We start from the raw sequence: 15,408 nt of genomic DNA, 5'->3' as shown, positions 1-15,408 counted from the left end.
GTGGCTAGATTTCATCCATATTATTTAGACATTAATGGTAGTGCTAGTGTTTCTGTAATACGAGGGATTTATTGTTAGTAAACAGTATTATTAACCAATGCATAAAGAACCACGATGTGCCAAGAGGACTGGCTAAATTTCGGACATTCTTTACCTTTAATATATTATCCTTAATGTATTACATCAAAAGTAGGCTGTCAATACATCTTCTCTAAAAAGGTAACTACAAACATTACTTCTGCGGTTTATGGCAGAATAAAGTGCTGAAGAGCAAATATAGGTGTAGTGCAGAGGAAGCGCTGCCGTCACAGCTGCAGGGAGCAAGCATCAGTAGCAATCACATGAGAGGGGCCTGGTGTTATGTCACGTGAGGTATCGCTTCTAAAACATGGCTCCAAATAGCTCAGAGCAAAACACAATCGGCTGACTGACTGTCGTCTGGCTGCTGACACTCATCTCTAAATGCCAGAAAATGAAGCAAACACATGTCATCATGCAGGATGTTCAAGTGTTATGAAGTTAATGTCGGACAAACTCATCATGCATGGAACCGGGGTGCGTTGTTAGCTCAACGCTAACTAGCTGTCAACTGCTACAAGTGGTGAGAGGTGAGCTATACGTTGGTGGCAATTGGTCTGCAATTGCATTATCGTTATTGTTTAACGAGGTAGTTGCTTTCGTTTAGCTTTGTGCTAGAATTTTCAGCAACTAACTGCATGGTTGCGTTTTTCTTCCATCAGTTATGCCTCGTAAGGTTAGTCCCTTTGTTAAGCTAACTGTTAGCTAGCGATAACTTTCGACGTTACTTCCCTAATGATCATTTCTTTACCTTACCGACGGTTTTTATTAACTTTGTTCGTTGAGTTACTTACTATGTTAAAAAGGTTGCCATAATGTAGACACAGTTACGTGAATTTGTTAAGTTTTCATCCCCGAAAGAGTCGTTTTAAATTGGGAAATGTTGTTTCTTTGGTGTCATATCTGCCTGCAAGCTGTGAGCATTTATGAAAAGCAGTGACTTCAAAACCTGCCCACAGGGCAGATTAGATTTGTTGTCGGGTAGAACTTGAGTTATGTGAGCTGAGCTCAAACTTTATGTGAGAAGTAGAAAGCATCAAAGCAGTATTGTTTTTAAAGTGGTTGCTCATCTAACTGTCTGTTTATACTTTACAGTTCTTTTTTTAAAGGGACAGGTGGATGAGGAGATAACGTTTGCTGTTGGTGATTTTATATCTTCCACCATGGATATCTGAAAACTGAAAACTTCTAGTGGCTGACAGCGAGTGGAAAGTAGCTGAAAACTGTCTAAGTGAGAACAACCAGTTGCAGATTGACCATGGATTGGCTGATGCATGCAGTTGAAAAAGACTTGGGGATTGAAAGACGGCAGCAAGGCCCAGGGCGCCGTCCTCAGGAGCTTGTAGCCCTTGTTCCTGTGCGCTGGGTGATGGGCCTAAGAGAGGGGCGAGTCATGCGCTGTGCCCGTTTTGACAGCATCAGTGAGGCAGAAATTTGCACATACCTTCAGTCTTCTCAGGCGAAACTGCCCCCTGGGTGGACTAGAGTGTGCATTCAGGGTTTGAGGAAAAGTAAGCTGAGCTACAGACTGGCCAAAGAGCCATGCCACCAACAAATGGAATTTCTGTCACAGGATTCTTACGTCAAAACAATGCAGAGTGTATCACAGCATAATATCAGGTACTCAACATAATTTTAAATTCTAATGCAAAATATGTCTTTGCCTACCACCTTATTGTAGTTCTAGATCCCGATTAAGCTAAGATTATTTGTCTAAGAAAACATTTTCTGCAATATTGGGTAGAGCTGATCAAGTTAATTAATTGTTGAGGACTGAAAGACTGTGTGAGAGAGTATTTGTGAGGGCTTTTATTCAATAAATAGTTTACTAAAAATTGTTAGATTAGTCAGTAATGAAAATATGTTTAGGTCCACAGCTAATATGTTAGTGTGTAATGCTTTCATATTAAATGAGCTGTGTTAGGTATAATTACTTGCTTTAGTTAGGACATGGTTACTCATTACTTAGAGGCATTTCTTAATCATGCAGTCCTAACAACATTAGGCATTATGATCTAAGAGCAAGTTTAATGCCTAACAGTCTTCATTGCCCTTCTTTTTTCTTCCAGGAATCTATGGCGTGAAGCTCATAACAAACTTGTGCGGCCATATTCAGGAGCCAGTGAACAGATGCATGTTGCAGCTGTAGATGCAGTACGCCATGCATTACAGAAGCTCTTTAATTCCACATTTATCTCAACTGAAAAAGTATCTCCATTGCTTTCTCCTGCCAGAGACAAGGAGAAAGAAGTCTGCTTGCCATCTAGCTCTTCTTGTTTTTCCAAATCCCAGTCAGACAGTCTGTGTCCTAACATTCTGCCTGCAGAATGTCTTTTGGAGACAGCAGAAATGCTCTATGTGATTCTCCCTTACACTCAGTATTCACTTCGTGATATTGTCTCCTTCAGCCCAGCCAAGCTTGCTAACAGCAATGCCAAAGTGTTGTTCATTCTCTACCAGGTTCTAATAGCTATGCAGGCATGTCATGCAGCAGGCCTATCTTGTGGAGAGCTGTCTCTTCAGGACATAACAGTAGATGATCAGTTGTGCAGCCGCCTAAAGCTCAACCTAGCTCATTATGAGGAACTGGGAACAGAAGGGGATGCAGAAAGTAATGTTAGTCGCAGAAAAGAGCCAAAAAGTGTCCTGCCAAGGGAAATTCTGTGTGTGAGCCAAGAGAACAAAAGACTTTGCAAAAACTGCTTTGATGAATTAAGGACTTTGGTTCTGGACTGGGTCCATGGACGGGTCAGTAACTTCCGCTACTTGATGGAACTAAACAGATTAGCGGGGCGGCGAGAAGGAGACCCAAATTATCACCCAGTTCTGCCTTGGGTGGTGGATTTCACTGTGCCAGAGGGAAAATTTCGGGATCTCAGGAGGTCAAAGTTCAGGCTCAATAAAGGGGATAAGCAACTGGATTTTACATACGAGATGACCAAAGAGGCTTTGGCAGCTGCAGGAGGCAGTGGGGTTGGTGGAGGAGGTGTCGGTGGAGACCTCAGTGGAGGTGGTGCTGGTGCAGGACAGTCTGACCACCTCCATGTACCTCATCACATATCCGATGTTCTGTCAGACATTACATACTATGTCTACAAAGCCAGGCAGACTCCCAAGTCAGTTTTGTGCAGCCATGTTCGATCCCAGTGGGAGCCCAATGAATACCCAGCAAGTATGGAACGCATGCAGAGCTGGACCCCTGATGAGTGCATTCCAGAGTTCTACACAGACCCTTCCATTTTCCACTCAATTCACCCTGACATGCCAGACCTGGATGTGCCTTCGTGGTGCAAGTCTTCTGAAGAGTTCGTTGAGGTCCATCGGCGGCTTCTGGAGAGCAGAGAGGTGTCCCAGCATTTGCATCACTGGATTGATCTCACATTTGGCTATAAGCTGTCAGGTAAAGAAGCTATCAAGGCCAAGAATGTGTGCCTGCATCTCGTGGACAACCACACTCATCTAACTACCTATGGTGTAGTTCAGCTGTTTGACCAGCCACACCCACCTCGCTTATCTCCTTCTCAGTATGCCCCAGCAGAACCTCCTCCTCTTGGCCTTGCTGCTCTTACTGTGCCTTCTCTACCCATCACTCCAAATGAGACTCTGGCTGACACTTTGGATGGAATGGTGCCAGAATCTACAGGATGTGAGTCCAGTGGCTGGACCACAGTGGACAAAGATGAAGAGCTTGAACAAGGTACAGAAGCTCTGGACTCTTTAGCATCCACTGGCTCATCCACTTCTGCATCTTGCTCTGTGCCAATGCCAGGTATTAGTGCATCAGGTGGAAAGACAGGAGGAGAGCACACAGCACTTACTGTATCTCAGTCTCCAGGTTCATTCCCTGGTGACCTCTCAAGTGGTGTTGGTCCTGGTTTCCGAAGTGCCATGCTGCAACGAGGTGGGACGATGAACAAAAAGCATGGGGAAGGAAGTGTGACTGCCTCCAGTACAGAGGAAATGAAGATCATTCTCCCTGAAGGCTTTAACCCATTTCAGCCTTTAGAAGAGCTGGAGAAGTTGAACAATTTTCTGGTAAAAAGTCTGCACGCTGATGTATGGCATTCTTCAGGTTCTAGTGTACGATCTGACCTAATGAGCGAATCCCTCCCCTCTCTTATGCATCTCTACCAAAGAGATATGCAGGCTCTTGGTGTTCTCATCGCTGAGATATTTTACGCCACTAAACTAAGGGGACTGAAACCAGATACTGCACTCAAACAGCGTTTCCAAGCTGTTATAAAGCTATGCTCTGCCAGCCTCCGTGATGTACCACTGTGTTTGCACCATGCTCTTGAGACACTTTTGCTAATAGAGAAACATTCTGGAGAGGCAAACAAAGATATATCAGATTACCCAAGTCCTCTCCTCTTCAAATATGACCCCATCTTCAATGGTCTGCCTCCTCCAAGCCCCTCTCAGTTACTGAACTCTGTCATCACTCCCTTTCCTTTCCCTTCTTATTTTGCAGCACTTCATCATTTTATTTTTTCCTACCATGCTAAGATGGAAAATATTAGTAGCCTTCAAGGAAGAGATGTTGTCTTTCACTTGTGGCAGCAGCTTGAAGCACTGCTGCGGAGTAACATCACAGCAGAGGGTCTTGAGATCCTCTTGCCCTTTATTCTAGCCCTCATGCTTGAGGAGTCCACTGCTGTCTATGCATCTTGGTACCTTTTTGAGCCCATCTCTACAGTACTGGGTCCCAGAAATGCAAACAAATACTTACTGAAACCGCTGATTAATGTTTATGAAAGCCCTCACTGCCTCCGAGGCCGTTTCTATCTTTACACTGACTGTTTCGTTCTGCAGCTGATTGTGAGACTGGGCCTGCAGGCCTTTCTATCCAGCCTACTTCCCCATGTGCTCCAGGTCATCACTGGCTTTGAAAGCTGCAACTCAGGCTCTGGAACAGAACCTTTTAAAGGGTTGAGAAATGGCATGTGTAATATGGGAGAGGAGGAAGAAGAGGAGTTTCAGTGTGGTGAGGTTCGGCCAACGTCTGGGTCTGTTGGCGGTAATATGGGGGCTAGCGGCAGCATCAGTCTTAGTGACCAAGTGTTTCTTTCAGAGCCAGAAGACTTTCAGAATGGGTTTTATGTCAACAGCGGAGCAGGGGTGCTTACTGGGAAACAGCAGAGTCAGAACTCTGCAGCCAGGGAACAAGACCAAGAGTCTCTCAGTGTGGGGAAACTAAGTGACAAAAGTAGCGCAAGTGAACTCTCTCTGGGTGAGGACTCAATGCGGGATCGAACCAGCCTGAAATCAGCTGACAGCAGCCAGGACCTGAAACACACTAGTGAAGGAGAGGAGGGAGGAGAGCTGGAGGAAGATGAGGGGCCAGATGCTGGTGAGGATAAAGAGGGGACAAATGACCCAGAAGTCTTCAACCTTGAGCTTACTCTTTCTGGTTGCACAGAAGCTTCAGGTGCCACAGTTGCCATTTTAGAGGGTGAGTTTGTGAATGGGATGACACTGGAAGAGACAGAGAAAGAGATTGTGGAAGGACAAGACGAAGAGGATGACCATGATCCGTCAGAAGAATCTGAGGGAAAAGAGCACAAAATTCTTCTTGGTGAGTTAGTGACGGTGGTTCATTCAAATGTTTTTACATAAAGTGGCAGTATCTAACATTTTGATCATGTTTCTAAAAACAGATACAGTCTGCAAAACAGTTAGATGGCTGTCAGCGAAACTTGGACCAACAGTGACATCTCGATATGTAGCCAGAAATTTGCTGCGATTGCTCACAAATTGTTACATTGGTATGTAAATGTATGACAGGTAAAGCTTAATTGTCTAATTGGTAATTAATAAAATGATGCTCTGGAGTTTTGCATTTCTTAACTCTTGTTATATCTTATGGTGTTTTGTTTTAATTTTCCCTTTTCTTTCCTCTTTTTTTTTTTTTTTTTTTTTTTCCTCCCTTCCTTCCTTCCTTCTTTCCTTTCTTTTTTTGCCTTTAGGACCTCAAAATCACCAGTTTGTGACCCCGACATCTGACGGGAGCAGCCTAGAGAGTGTGGGAATGGGCAGTGTATATGAGAAGAAACCGGTTGTGGGTGACCACACTGCAGGGCCTGTGCTGGACTGCCTCATCTATATAGCTCAGCTTTATGGAGAGCCTGTACTGACTTACCAGTACCTGCCTTATATTGGATATCTAGTAAGAAGGGAACAATAGACTTTTTTTTTTTTCTGACAATTACACATGAAGCCATCTATTAGCATTTTGAGGCTAGTTTTCTTTGTCATGGGAAAGCAAATGTATTTTAAGATGTAAAAATATAAATGAAAATATGCTATTCATTTAATAAATGTTCATGTTTTCCAGGTCTCTCCACCCTCTTCTCAGCGTCTTAACACACGCAAGGAAGCAAGTCTGCTTGGAGCTGTTGCACTTACACTGAAGATCATTGTATTTCTCTCTGATACCACTTTAATGGACATGCTTATGAAGATCAATCAGGATATTCTTCTGCCATTGTTGGACCTGCTTACTACACCTCGTATGGGGTAATTTACAAACTAAATTATATACAAGTACATTATATATAATGTACTTATATATAAAGTTGTATATATGAACTGTGTATAATAGACACTGAAGGGGTTCCAGAATTCAGTAAAACCTTTTTAAACAGCAAACTGTTGGATGATTTAGCTTTTTTTTTTTTTTTTTTTTTTCTTTAACTTGTTGAGTTGTTGTTATGTTTTGAAGTGAAAAAGCTTTAAATTTTGTTTCAGAAAGATGATGATTATTTAAAAAAAAAAAAAAAAAAAAACTCTGTTACATTAGATCTGTTTATCCTTTGTTTTGTTCTTCCCATTCTGCTGTACTCTGTAGGTTTCCCAGTGGAGTTCAGACACGCACTGCTGTCTGTCTCAAGACACTCAGCCTGATGGCTCTCATCTGTCTACGCATTGGGAGGGAAATGGTGCAGCAGCATATGGCTGACACTTTGCGTCGATTCTTTGCTGTTTTCTCGCTACTGCATTCTCTGCAGCCCCAGGTATGCATACACACACGCGTGCTTTTTCAAAATCTCCAACCTTAGCCGTCACAGCTAAATGCTGACCACCAAAAACTAAATCATAACTCTGACACAGAGGGTCAGGGTCTCAGTTTGGTCCTCACAAAGATGGATAACCCAACAACTAATACATAATGACTCGCGAGTGTTATGTTGCATGTTTGTTTGTTTGTTTTTCTAAAAGGCTTTCAACTAGAAATTTGTCACAAATAGCTTCATGAGAAATATTTGACACGAAGTGACAAAACAGTAAAACAAACAAAAAAATAGAAACCTATAATAACTTTTTTATTTTTTATTTTTTATAAATGTAAAGGTGTATTTTAGTTACACTTATTTCTTGGAGTTGCAAAAAAGGAATACAATTTAAAATGACAGTTATGTCAAATATGTCAGTATAGTCTGTCTTTATCCTGTAGCTCAACAACGCCCCTCGCAGGGTTGTGGGAGAAGTCACAGTGGTAGATGTCTGTACCACTGAAGAGTCAAATGTGACATATGAGCTGGGGGTCTTGGAAGAGCTGCAGACTGTATTTAACCCTCAAATGGCTCATGCCTCTTACATCCCCTTCTACTGCCTCATCGGTAGGAGATGTCTTATGTTTTGTAATGTAATACTTTATCTAATGGAAATTATCTGTGCTAAAAGTAATATTTGTTTTGTTTTTTTTAATAATAAAGAGATATAAAACAGCATTCTTTTGTCATTGCTCTAGGTGATACAGCAATCCGGAAACTAGTTCCTAATCATGAGCTGGTCTGGGAGTTGGCCCAGTCTTACCATCAGAGTGTAAGTCAGAGTCAAGAAACAACCACCACAGCATCCAGGGTGGATCCACTTCCACCCTCTGGTTTTGGCAGACGTGTGGATTGTAGCACGTTTTCATCCCTCTCAACTAGTTCCACCCTGCAAGGAGACTTGCTTCCTGAGTCAGGCACATTTGGGAGCCACCTCGTAGGAAACCGAATTCAAGTATCCAGAGACACTGACTATGGTGGCTGCTCAAACGTTGGCTTGACTCACCCTTGGGGACGCTCTGGTCATACCACACCTATCATTACAACAGCCTCCACCTTCACAACACCATCCACTGGTGCAGCTTCTTTCTCCTCCTCCTGGGTGACAAGCCCCACGCCAGAGGACAGCGTCTTGAAACAGGAGCTCCCCCGAAGTAGCCGCTCCCTGCAGGGCAACTGGCTGGCCTACTGGCAGTATGAAATTGGTCTTAATCAACAAGATCCACATTTTCACTTCCATCAGATCAGATTACAGAGCTTTCTGGGTCACTCGGGCACCACAAAGTGTTTGGCACCTCTTGCAGGAGAGGATTACTTTCTTTCTGGTAGTAAAGACAAGACTGTGAAGCTTTGGCCGCTGTATAACCACGGTGATGGTACGCAGGATGTGGAGCCCAGGCTGACGTACAACGACCATCGAAAGTCGGTGTTCTATGTTGGACAGCTGGAGGCTTCACAGGAGGTAGTCAGCTGTGATGGTACCGTGCACCTGTGGGACCAGTATACAGGTAGGGAGATGAACTGCAGTGCATTACTACACACAAGTTCAACTGTTTCATTTAGCTTAAATATAAGTTTTTATCTCCTTAGGCAAACAGATCCGCTTGCATGAAACCGTGGATGGGAAGAATCCCATTACAGCTGTCACCACCATGCCTGCTCCACACAGCAGTGTTGTGTACGGCAGCGCAGATTCTGTTCTCCGCTTCATTGATCCTCGCAAGCCTGGCTTACAGGTAACAATTTCAATCTATCTGTTAAGGCCTAGTTTATACATCACCCACCAATTATTTTTCATTACTGTGTTTTGAAAGCAATAGCTCTTTTGTGCTTCTCTACTATAATAATTATAGCAATCTTTCCCCATGTACTCAGCATGAATTTCGTCTGGCATGCAACAATGTGAGTGCTGGGCTCATCCGTTATCTGGCTGTAAACCCTTCAGGACGCACAGTGGCGGCAGGTTTTTCATCTGGCTTCATTGTTCTGCTAGATGCACGCACAGGGCTTGTACTGAAAGGCTGGCCAGCTCATGAAGGAGACATACTCCAAATGAAGGTATATTTACAGTTTGTATGTGGTGTATGCAGTTTCAGTCACCTTTCAGTCAAATGGGTAAGGTGGTATGTCTGGGTGACAGCTTGAGTTGTCAGGGGAGTATGTAGTCAGATTTTGACTGTTGTTCTATACGTGCGCTGGCCAATTTGTCAAGTACACCTATTTATGTCTTCAGACTACTACTTAGTACTACTGAAGTTCAAACTTGGCATCAGAATGGAAAAGAATTGTGATTTAAGTGATTTTGAACTTAGGATAGTTTTTGGTACCAGATGGGCTGGTTTGATTATTTCAGAACCTGCTGATCTCCTGGGATGTTTCCCACACAACCATCTCTAGTGTTTACAGAGAATAGTCTGAAAAAGAGAAATTATCAGTTAACTTGGTTAAACTGCCTTGTTGAGGAGAATGATTAGACTGCTTTCAGCTGACAGAAGGGCAACAATAACTCAAACACTTGTTACAGCCAAGGAATGTAGAAGAGCATCTCTGAATGCACAAAGTATCAAACCTTTAAGCAGATGGCTACTTACCACACCAATAAACTTCAAATAGGAAACTAAGGCTACTTTTTAAATGGGTTCACCAAAGTTGGACAATAGAAAACTGAAAGAATGTTGCCTGTTGCCTAATGTCTCCTCTTTGCTGCAACATTGGGATGGTAGGGTGAGAATTTGGCATAAACAACATGAAAGCAGGCTGAATGTGGTGGTATAATGGGGTAAAGGAAAATTTTCTTTTCTTCTAATGGCTGTTTCCAGCAGGATGATGCACTGTGTCAAAGTGCAAACTAGTTTCTTGAACATGACAATGAGTTCATTGTAGTCAAATGGCCTCCACATTCACCAGATCTCAATCCAATCGAGCACGTCTGGAATGTGGTGGAGCAGGAGTTTGACATCGTGGATGTGCAGTCAACAAATCTGCAGTAACTGTGTGATGCTGTTATTTTAATATAGATCAAATGTAGATAAAAAGAAGGTAAAGGTTTATTCAGCTTAGAATAATACTTTCTCAATGTATATGATACTTTGATTCATGAACCTCAATCTTTGGCTACGTTCACACTGTAGGCGAAAGCGCATCAAATCTGACTTTTTTGACCCTATGCGACCCATATCCGATAGGGGTGCAACGATATTCGTATCAATATTGAACCGTTCGATACAGTACTTTCGGTTCGGTACCCATATGTATCGAACAATACAAAACTTTTAATTTATTTTATCAACTTTCCTTCTGACGATGCTGTCTGTGTTGAGCGCTCAGTGGATCTGCGCTCGACAGTGCAGCCTAGGCGGAGTAGTCGAACGCAGATTCACTGAGCGCAGGGCAAGCTAGCGAGACAGAAGTTAAGCTCTCCTTGCAACATGGCAAATTGAACCTCCCCCACCCTCATTCAGATCTGACGTTTGGAACTATTTTGGTTTTCATGTGACGTATGACCCTGAAGGTAAGCGCGTCATGGACAAAAGTAAAACAGTATGTCGGATGTGCCACGCAATGCTCAATTACATTGGTGGGAACTAGTGCGTTAGCGCAGTTAGCTCATTAAGGTTTTGGCCGTCCAGCGTTCCGCGGTAGCTCGTTAACGGAGATTTGCCGTGTTGTGGCGTCAACGTCATTTCAGATTAACCTGAAAGCACTAGTGGGAACACAACAAATATGACTGCACATTTACGCTGACATCATCCTAGTGCAAAGACAAGTGGAAGCAGAGTCATTTAGACAGCCGTTAGCACATGATTCTCCTTATGGGGACCTGATATGTTTAATATGCTGCTGAGAATATAGCCCAGAAGAAGCGTATAGTATAGCTTTTATTTTGGAAAGAGCCATTTCTCTGTAATAAACTCTTTTCCAAAGATGAGTGATTCCTCAATCAGATATATTTATTTTTATTACTTTGTTGTTTCAGCAACATTAAATTTAAAAACTGTACTTTTGAGTTAAAATATATATTTATAATTTTAATAAATGACAAATTAAAAAGGCATGAACATTCTTTTTTTTTTTTTTTTTTTTTTTTGTATCGAAAAAATATCGAACCGTGACACCAAAGTATCGAACCGAACCGTGAATTTTGTGTATCATTGCACCCCTAATATCCGATCATGGTGTGACAGTGTGAACAGCACAAATCCGATATTTTCAATTCAGACCTGGGTCATTTTCGTATGTGGATCTGAATCAGATACATATCTGATGTTTTAGAAAGCGACTGCTGTTTGAATGGTCATGTCGCATTAAATCCATCTTTCACGTCACTGACACAAGACGGACGCCAATTATCAGCGCCGGAGAAGACAAACGATAAAGCATGGCGGCCGAAACTAGAGACAGAGGGAGTCAGTGGACAGAAACTGAGGTTTTGGACTTGATTAGCATATGGGGTGACAATTCCATTCAAGCTAAACTTGAAGGGTCGTATCGTGACCAGGCTGTGTTCGAGTGCATTGCCAAAGAAATGGTTGAACGAGGGCACAGGCGAACGTGGCTACAGTGTCAGAGGAAAGTGAAGAGCCTCAGAGCCAAGTTTAAAGAAGCTGAAGATGTAAACAAACAAAGCGGACGTGGTCAAGTCACCTGCCGGTTTTATGATTAGTTTGGGCGACAAACCCAGCTGTCACCTGGCTGTGATGTCTTTTGCGCATGCGGGCCGCCTTGAGGGGCGTGAACCGTTCACACTAGAGCGTGTTTGCTGTCACATTTTATTTGTAATGTGAACAACGAGACAAAAAAAATCTGATTTGATCAAAAAATCGGACTTGAGCATTAAGACCTGCAGTGTGAACGTAGCCTTTGTTACACCAAGTACCAGTCAAGTTGTTTACAGAAGACTTGGGCTGGATGCATGGGAATCATGAGGTTGTTAGATATATTGGTCTCTGCTTTGGTCAAGCTTTTTATTTTGTCACCAGGAGCAGTTAGTATGGGGTCAGATGATTGGATTATATAAAATCCAAGACCCCTGCAGTTATTTATTGGTATAATGTAACCATTTCATTGTACACTTCAACCAGCTGAATCTGGGCCGTACAAAATCACTATCGGGCTTTCTGGTAAACAGTGGAAACTTCTGGATGACCACACAGCCCACGCAGTGCACAGCTAATCGCTCGTCAGTTGCATAGACTCCATCGCTCTGAGTGACCCACATTACATCAGACACAAAATGGAAAATTTTGTTCTGTTACCTACTTGAACTGTTTTTGATGTACTTGGTATAATAGCAGCATCATCGCATTTTCCTCCTCTGATTACTGAAAAATGCATTTTATTATGTATGTGCATCTAACCTCTAGTTTGATAAGTGTAGTAATAAAGTAGTGATAATTTACCAGCGTTTATTTAAGATTTACAGATATTGCCTGACACCAGGATTGTCCAAAAAAGGGGTCAGACTTTTTTGCTGTTGGATTCCTAAACTAATTTACTCAAGCCAGGAAGTGTAGCTGTGTTGTTCAGTGGTCAGGTAAATAAATATTAAAACAGTCAGTCAAGTGTCTTTTATTTTTTGGTATTCCCCATAGGTAGTGATTCAGAGATACTAAGGGGCACAGAGATGGTGAAAGTTGTACCTAGCAAATATGTTGTTAACATAGTGCAAACTTTATTTAACCCCAAATTAGGTCAGAGATAAGGGCCCCAGTTTTAAACTCACAAGTTTGGGCAAATATGGACACAGGTTAGGTATTAGAAAGACCACGGAGATTTCTCATTGGCGCGCACACATCACTCGGACCTCCCCCCCTTTTTTTCTTTTTTTTTTTTCTTACCTGCAGCAGCCTATTCCAAATGTACTTTAAATATTAATTTTCCTTGCTTCTAACTGAAGGTTAGGAATCTATGGATACAGAACATGTTATTCAGTGGTTGTTATTTATTTTGTTTTTTTGTTTGTTTTTCAATGGTAGTTACTGATAGTAAATGATTATTTAGAAACTTAATATAAACAAGGCTAAAGGCTGATTTTTTTTTTAATTTTTTTTTTTTGTCTGTCTGAATATGTGCGAAATGTTTCTGTTTTAAAGATATTTTCAAATAAAACCCCTTTGCCATTTAATTTTATTTACTAAGAGTCTGTGTTTCTGTGTTTATTCAGCTCATCTTTTGTTGTATTCCTTAAATTTTAGAGTATTTGCAAGGTCTATAATGATTTTGCTGTATTTGACATTTTAGTCTTTTTTCCTAATTTTTGTTTTGTTTTAATTTACTGGGACACGACATCCACAATCACTGATTCTTGTTTCTTGTTTTATTTTTCAGGCTGCAGAAGCAAATATTGTTATCAGCTCCTCCACTGACTACACACTGACTGTGTGGAAAGATCTGGAACACAAGCCTCTTCGCCTGTACAAGTCACCATCCGACCCCATCCACGCCTTTGACCTTTACGGTTCAGAGATTGTAACGGGAACAGTGGCTAATAAGATCGGAGTGTACTCTATGGCTGATATCTCCCTGAGCCCCGTTAGTAGCACAAAACTGAGCACGGAGAACTTCCGCGGTACTCTGACCAGCCTTGCGGTCCTGCCCACCAAGAGGCTTCTGCTGCTGGGCTCTGAGAACGGTGCCATTAGGTTATTGGCTTAAATCAATAGTTACAAGCTATACTAAACACTCTCTGCATTGACCTTCAAAGTGTCTTATTCATGCCAGATGCCAAGTGTCTGAGCTCCTCTGTCCCTTCTGTGCTTTTGGTCAATTATACTGATAAGGGCAGGTTGTCATATCCTTTAAACTGTTTGTTGAATGAGGCAGCACAAGTAGAGGCATTGTATAAGCTTCATGTCTACTGCATATTGCCATTGAGGCTATTGACATGCATCATGTACATTGATATTGAATTCCTTTATTATTTTGTTCTTTTAAACCTATAAATGTATATACGAGGAGATTCTCATATAGACAAGGTCACTTATTCTTTTGACTAGGTTCCTTATTCTGTTCAAAGGAATGAATTGGAAGACAAGCTCAGGAAGGTCTTATGTAGTGTTTACACTTTTCCAAATAGATGCATAAAAAAACCAAAAATACATTGACCTCACCTTTTATTTCCCTCATGATAGAACAAATATGTATCCAAATGCACTGATTAAACTATGCAGTATTTGTAGATCACATCCTTTGTTTGTGTTAGTGTTTTTCATTAGATATTTCAGTGTTTGTGTATACATCACGAACAATAAAAGTACACTCGCTGTTGTGATGACAGTCTTGGTGTATCTTCTCAGAGAGGAGACACTTAAGTTGTCACATTAAAAAGTTAGTGACTGATGCACAGCCTTTATTCTACTGCACAAGTATGGCCTGAATTGTAACATTTAGAGTCTCACTCAGATTTTAAAGATTGAATGTTTTTTTTTTTATCCACTAATAAATTACTTGAAGTTGCTTTGGGATTTTCTAAACAATGTTTAGGTATTCTTGATTTAACACTTCACAAAAACCTGTAGCAACAATACACTGGAAGCGGAACCCGGCAGATGCTGCTTTAAGTGGGTTTGCCAACTATTGCAGAGACTTCTGTAATCAGCTTCTTCTAATTTTTGACTTTAAAAGCTAGCATCAGAACAGTCAATGCCAAGATAAACTGCTTTTGTATTTTAACCATTATGTTTAACTGCTTAAACTGCTGAGATGGCAACAGAAGCTACAGATCAATAAATGTATTGTATAATGTAGTCATGGTGTGATGCAAATTAACATACAGTTGAAATTTTGCTCCTTAAAATTAGCCCAATCTCAAGTTTACAAAGTTTAGTAGCATTTAACTATGAAAGCTCTGCTCTTTGCCTACTTTTCTAATTATTTGCCTAAAGTTCAAAATTGTTAAGTGTACTACATGTTTTGAATTTTTTGTTTTTGTTTTAATTTTGTTTTTTAGAAAATCCAGAGTGAAAGCGCAACCATTAAAAAGACCAACTTTGTTTTAAAGTTTGTAGTTGCACATTGATAATTGGTTACAATCGATATTCTGTCTCCGAACATTTTACAAGAAGTCAGTGAAAAACGTATTTATTAACTGGATTAATAAAAATTACTCCAATGTTTTTCTGTGTGTGTACCAGTTGTTCTGTGATTCACATACATTGACTGCTAGCATGTCCTTCGATCTTGGCTGAATCACTAAAGCTCAGATTGTACAAAGTCCTCTTTGTGTTTGCAGACTGCAGTCATGTGATCTGAAAGATATCGTTTTTGCTTAGTGGTAAAA

The 15,408-nt window shown here is 41.3% G+C and overlaps 1 protein-coding gene across 2 annotated transcripts; it reads left to right on the top strand.

The window, feature by feature from the left end:
• The first annotated feature begins 279 nt into the window (after window positions 1–279).
• Window positions 280–15,262, top strand: wdr81 (WD repeat domain 81). 2 transcript variants are annotated; one of them, XM_086261910.1, is made up of 13 exons: window positions 280–608; window positions 1,174–1,698; window positions 2,148–5,653; window positions 5,736–5,843; window positions 6,045–6,244; window positions 6,413–6,594; window positions 6,926–7,091; window positions 7,532–7,697; window positions 7,829–8,638; window positions 8,721–8,866; window positions 9,006–9,188; window positions 12,545–12,663; window positions 13,458–13,591. In XM_086261910.1, the coding sequence occupies exons 2-12, from the start codon at window positions 1,337–1,339 to the stop codon at window positions 12,641–12,643; spliced, it is 5,928 nt and encodes a 1,975-aa protein (XP_086118036.1). In that variant the 5' UTR covers window positions 280–608; window positions 1,174–1,336; the 3' UTR covers window positions 12,644–12,663; window positions 13,458–13,591. The 2 variants fall into 2 exon arrangements, with proteins under 2 accessions (XP_086118036.1, XP_086118035.1); XM_086261909.1 differs by lacking the exon at window positions 12,545–12,663 and having other exon boundaries at window positions 283–608; window positions 13,458–15,262.
• Window positions 15,263–15,408: the final 146 nt, after the last annotated feature.

This window comes from Aulonocara sp. 'chitande type north' Nkhata Bay, linkage group LG14 (assembly GCF_057382095.1).
Source record: "Aulonocara sp. 'chitande type north' Nkhata Bay isolate Kocher_YH1m ecotype deep benthic linkage group LG14, A_spYH_male_GT1.1, whole genome shotgun sequence".
Classification (NCBI taxonomy): domain Eukaryota; kingdom Metazoa; phylum Chordata; class Actinopteri; order Cichliformes; family Cichlidae; genus Aulonocara; species Aulonocara sp. 'chitande type north' Nkhata Bay.
This window is presented reverse-complemented; position numbering and strand designations above follow the sequence as displayed.